General features: G+C 47.7%; 1 protein-coding gene across 1 annotated transcript; it reads left to right on the forward strand.

Annotated features, from left to right (window-relative positions):
• The first annotated feature begins 2,005 nt into the window (after positions 1–2,005).
• On the forward strand, positions 2,006–4,825 carry LOC133373781 (uncharacterized). The gene is made up of 2 exons (XM_061603985.1): positions 2,006–3,009; positions 4,128–4,825. Exons 1-2 carry the CDS (start codon positions 2,026–2,028, stop codon positions 4,170–4,172), a joined length of 1,029 nt encoding a protein of 342 aa, XP_061459969.1. The 5' UTR covers positions 2,006–2,025; the 3' UTR covers positions 4,173–4,825.
• The last annotated feature ends 234 nt before the right edge of the window (positions 4,826–5,059 follow it).

Consider the following 5,059-nt stretch of genomic DNA (forward strand, 5'->3'; position numbering starts at 1 on the left):
GATGTAAGTGTTGTTGAACCGATTGGGAGCAGTGACCACAGATCGCGGGGCAAGCCGTAGGGCCCCAAGTGCCCCCGAAAACCATGTCCCGCTACCCGTTCCGGGCTCTAATACTCTTCAACGTAAAACAGCCTGGAACGGTGACTTCCCAGTGAGACAGGCCCACCAAATTCACCAGTCCCACATGACGGAACGCGCGACACACCGTAAGTCCCCAACCGCCCCCGAAAACCACGTTCCGCTACCCGTTCCGGGCTCTAATACTCTTCAACATAAAACAGCCCGGAACGGGGACTTCTCGGCCAGCCAGGCCCACCAATTTCACCAATTACACATGACGGAACGTGGGGCACACCGTTAGGCCCCAACTGCCCCCGAAAACCACGTTCCGCTACCCGTTCCGGGCTCTAATACTCTTCAACATAAAACAGCCCGGAACGGCGACTTCCCAGCCAGCCAGGCCTGTCATGAACCTGTAATGGTCATGAGTTATTAGAAATCTGATGACAACACTTTGGTTCCAGTAAGGGACTCTGGGAGATGGTTATAGTCAGACAAGACAGGCCTTGCCAATTTGCAAAGTTAAGTTTCATTTTCCCAGCTGAAGACGGTTAGAAGAAGCCTTAACAAGCTGCACCTGTTTATCTTTGCTGATTAGCAAGTGCCTGGCACCCAAGGTCATCCTTGGCCTATGCAGTTGGAAAACACCGTTGGGAGGGGGGCCTGAAGGCGCGAAAATGTGAGAAACATCGAGAAGAAAGTTACATCAGTCAATTCCTGATTGGTCAATTAATTTTGGACCGTTAGGATCTTTTTCCCTTAAGTATAGGGCTAGGGACCCACAGCCTTTGTTCTCTGTTCTCTGCCTATGCTGACTGGCACCAGAGTTCCAAACCTTTTCTGCCTTATGGTTCCTGGGGTTGCTTATGGGAAGGCAACCTATGTCTGGTTCCATTGCTTTATGTTGAACATCCATCTCTCTTAGGAGAGGTGCCACGCAACCAACTACCTCGTATGTAAGTAGTTAGGTGAGCTAGTTTATTATTTTCTTGTTGTGTGTATGAATTCTCTTGTAAGAACCTAAACCCTTGTTGGGTGAATGGTCTTAAAGGATTACTTGCTGCTATATGATATGTGCACTTATATATTTTAATAAAGCTACTTCTATTTAACCTGGTGTGTTCATTTGAGAGAAGGGGTGGTTCTAAATTCAGTGTTTTGACCCAATCTCAGTCACTCACTACCAAAGAGGGTTAAGAAGTTAAAAGCTTGGATTTTAAGTGTTAAACCAGAGGTGCCTGGCAAGGAGTGTAACTGTGACTCTTGCCTTTTAGGACCTTGGTTTTATATACCTTCTGGGCTCAGAGATCCCCTGGCTCTGAGTGGACCAGTATACAGGGGTGGTGGCAGCCTACCTTCTACCTTGCAGGGTTGTTGTGAGCGTACACAGCCTTGGCAAGGGTGAAGTAATAGCTTTTCGGTTCCAGTCTCATTTCCCTAAGGGTGGGGGTCTGAGCCTGATGCATGTTCCCGGGACCCTGAGGGTCGGGCGGGCATGACATGGCTGGCAGTGGTGAGGATCGAAGCCATTCCTGCTCTTAAGTGAACACGCTGTGTGAGATAAGTGCATTGCAGCAAGTTGTAAATTTTAAAGAGACTTCTGACACAATTGTTTGTTACTTTGGGTAGTAAGGTTAGTGCAGAATGTCGCAAAAGATAAAAACCAGATCTCAAAAGAATGGAGCCGAGGATGTGCTCCTGGCAGACACTGCGTTGCCTAGTCAGCTTGCTCAGCTGGAAGAAGGCGCTGCTGCTCTGTCGTTTATGCCTCAGCCTTCTGTGGATGACCAGGAGTTCGTGTCTAAGCAAACTGAGGATAGTGAAGATGAGGAGGAATCAGATTTGGATGAGGAAGAGTTGCCTAGGAGCATGCAGCGCTACCTGGCTAAGCAAATGAAGCTGTTGTCCCTGCAGTTCAAGGCTATGGAGGAAGATCGCCGGAGTAGGGAAAGCTTTGCTCGTGAGATGCAACAACCGCGAGGAGGAAGACCAGACCTCCATAAAAAATCCTTTCCGACCTTTCGTGAGACAGATGACATTTTTACCTTCTTCCAAGTTTTTGCTCACTCTTGTAGAGATCAAGGTGTGCCTAAAAAGTACTGGATGAGTGCTTTACGCATTAATGCTGAAGGCGAGTTGAGAGAACTGTTGAACTCTTTGCCACTGGAGTATGCAGATGATTTTGACTACTTTTATGCTTTAGCCAAGTCTCACTTTGCGCTAACATCAGAAGATTGTTTTCGGCATTTAGAAGCAGACCAGAAGAAGTCTCGGGAAAGCTTCTCAGCCTTTGCTGCACGGATGGGCAGAAATGTGGAACGTTGGGCTGACACAGCCGAGGCTGTAACCCGAGAGGAGGTTTTAGATCTGTTTGCAAAAGAACTGTTTTACAGACGCCTCCCTCGAGATTTGATGGCTCTGGTCAGAGACCAGCAGCCCCGTTCTCTGACTGAAGCAGGCATGCTAGCAGATCGTATGTTTAAAAACAGAGCTGGAGAAAAGTATACTTTGTTTCGGAGACCGGAGTACGTTCCTGTGAAACCGCCGAGGCGAGAGACCGCAGGTATGCAGAAACCAGGGCAACCGGCGAAGGAAGAGAAAGGGGGGCCTGCTGGCTACTTCAAAGTGCCTTCCGCCCGGCCCGAGGCTGCATTGCAAGAGAAGCCCCGTGGAGAAATAATCTGCTTTAAATGTGGGCAAATTGGTCATAAGGCTAATTCCTGTTCTAAAACCTTGTCTAAGCCCAATCCTGCTGGAAGGAAGAACCCAAAGGTTGCTCCAGTTGCACGCGTGAGAGACTTAACGTCCCCTGGAGCGGAACCTCCTGAACTTTCTTCATGGTCGTCAGCCGAGGAGAATGAAGGAGCAGAATCGGATTTTGTATTTTCTGCCCCAAATTCACAAGACCGTCCTGAGACCCCTCGTGGACCAGTTGTTAAAGCCCTGTCGGTGAGTGTTGTACAAAATATATCCGGGGGCCAAGAGGGAGAAGAAAAGGATGGTTTGCTGCAAGGGAGGGACTGTCCAGAACCTCTTTCATCGGAATGCAAGGAATGGGTTCAAACGCAGTTTTCAGAACCCATATATGTTAACTGTATTCAGGTCATGGGACGGGTAGATTCGGGCGCAGAGCTCTCCAGTGTTGCTGAACACTTGGTGAAGCCAGAGCAATATGTCCCTGACTTACAAGTGACTGTCACGGCTTATGGACCCAGGGCTGTGCAAGCTCGTGTGGCCGAGCTAGTGCTTTCATACAAGAATTGGACTGGGCGCCATAGAGTTCTAGTTCATTCAACCAACAGTTTGTGGGACGTTTTGATAGGAACAGACCTGCTCTTCCTGCACCATAAAGAGACTGAACGTAGGGCGGAGAGGGATGCTCTTGCTAAGTCTCAAGTTTTGTTAGACACCTGGAAAGGTAGTGGGAGAGAAGCTAAGGCTTTAAAGGAACGGGCTGTGTGCTTGCCTAAGCCACAGAAAGAAAGTTCGCTTTTGCAGCCCAGGGGAGGGGGGCTGATGGAATGTAAAGTGCCGCCTGTTGGCTCTCAAGGAACTAAGACAGTTCTAAAAAGGAAGGAAAGCCTTCAAGGTTGTAAAAGCAAAACAGAAGTTAACTCGGCTGTTTTATTACCAGCGGAGGAATCTGAGCCTCCTAATAGACATTTAATTATGGCCTGTACCAAGGCGTGTGAATTTGCAGAGGATTCTTTGGATTTGGTTACAGAGAGTCAACAAGCAGGGGGGATAACTGAAATTACCCTGCCCGAAGGTTTGACTCAGGAGCAACGAAGGCAATTAGTTCAAATCCTGATGGACTTTAAACCTATGTTTTCCAGTAAGCCTGGAAGAACTGACTTGGCTATTCATTCCATTAACACCGGGGATCATCCCCCTATGCAAGCTTCTCCGTACCGAGTTATAGGACGAAATGCAGAAGTGGTAGAGAGGGAAATCCAAGCTATGCTGGAAATGGGAGTTATTGAACCCTCTACCAGTCCCTGGTCCTCCCCTATTGTGCTAGTGGCTAAACGGGAAGCTAATGAAGTGCGTTTCTGTGTGGATTACAGGAAGCTGAACCAGATTTCCCAAGTGGATCCGTATCCTTTGCCTAGGATGGACCATTTAATAGAAAGACTGGGAGCAGCAAAATACATCACTACACTGGATTTAACTAAGGGATATTGGCAAGTGCCTCTAGATGGGGACGCTGCTGTGAAATCTGCTTTTGTCACGCATATGGGTTTGTTCCAGTTCAAGGTTCTCCCATTCGGACTTCGAAATGCCCCAGCCACGTTCATGAGGCTTATTAATTCTGTGATTAATGGCCTAGGTGAATTTTCTTGTGCGTATCTGGACGATCTGGCCATCTTTAGCCCTGACTGGAAGTCGCATTTGAACCATTTGAGAATTGTTTTACAGCGACTGCAGGCCGCTGGACTAACCATCAAAGCGCAGAAATGTCAATTTGGTCTGGGGGAAGTTGTGTATTTGGGCCACAGGGTGGGGCAGGATTGTGTCAAACCCCTAGAGGCTAAGATCGAAGCTATTCAAAATTGGCCTGTCCCTAAGACCAAGAAACAGGTTCAATCTTTTTTGGGGTTAGCCGGCTATTACAGAAAATTTGCTCCACATTTTAGTAGTGTTGCTACCCCTCTAACTGAACTGTGCAAAAAGACTATGCCAATGCGTGTCATTTGGACTGATAAATGTCAAAGTGCTTTTGATGCTTTAAAGACGATGTTGATAAACTCTCCTGTTTTGAAAGCTCCTGATTTTTCAAGCCCTTTTGTAGTTCAGACGGATGCCTCTAACTTTGGGCTTGGAGCTGCTTTGCTCCAGGAAGATGCTGCTGGAGAATTGCACCCTATTGCATACATTAGTAAGAAATTGCTTCCAAGAGAGCGCAATTTGGCTACCATTGAAAAGGAGTGTCTTGCTTTGGTTTGGGCTCTTGATAAGTTACGCCCGTACCTATGGGGACGTCATTTTCAATTGCAGA

The sequence above is a fragment of the Rhineura floridana genome, chromosome 20, assembly GCF_030035675.1.
Source record: "Rhineura floridana isolate rRhiFlo1 chromosome 20, rRhiFlo1.hap2, whole genome shotgun sequence".
Lineage (NCBI taxonomy): Eukaryota > Metazoa > Chordata > Lepidosauria > Squamata > Rhineuridae > Rhineura > Rhineura floridana.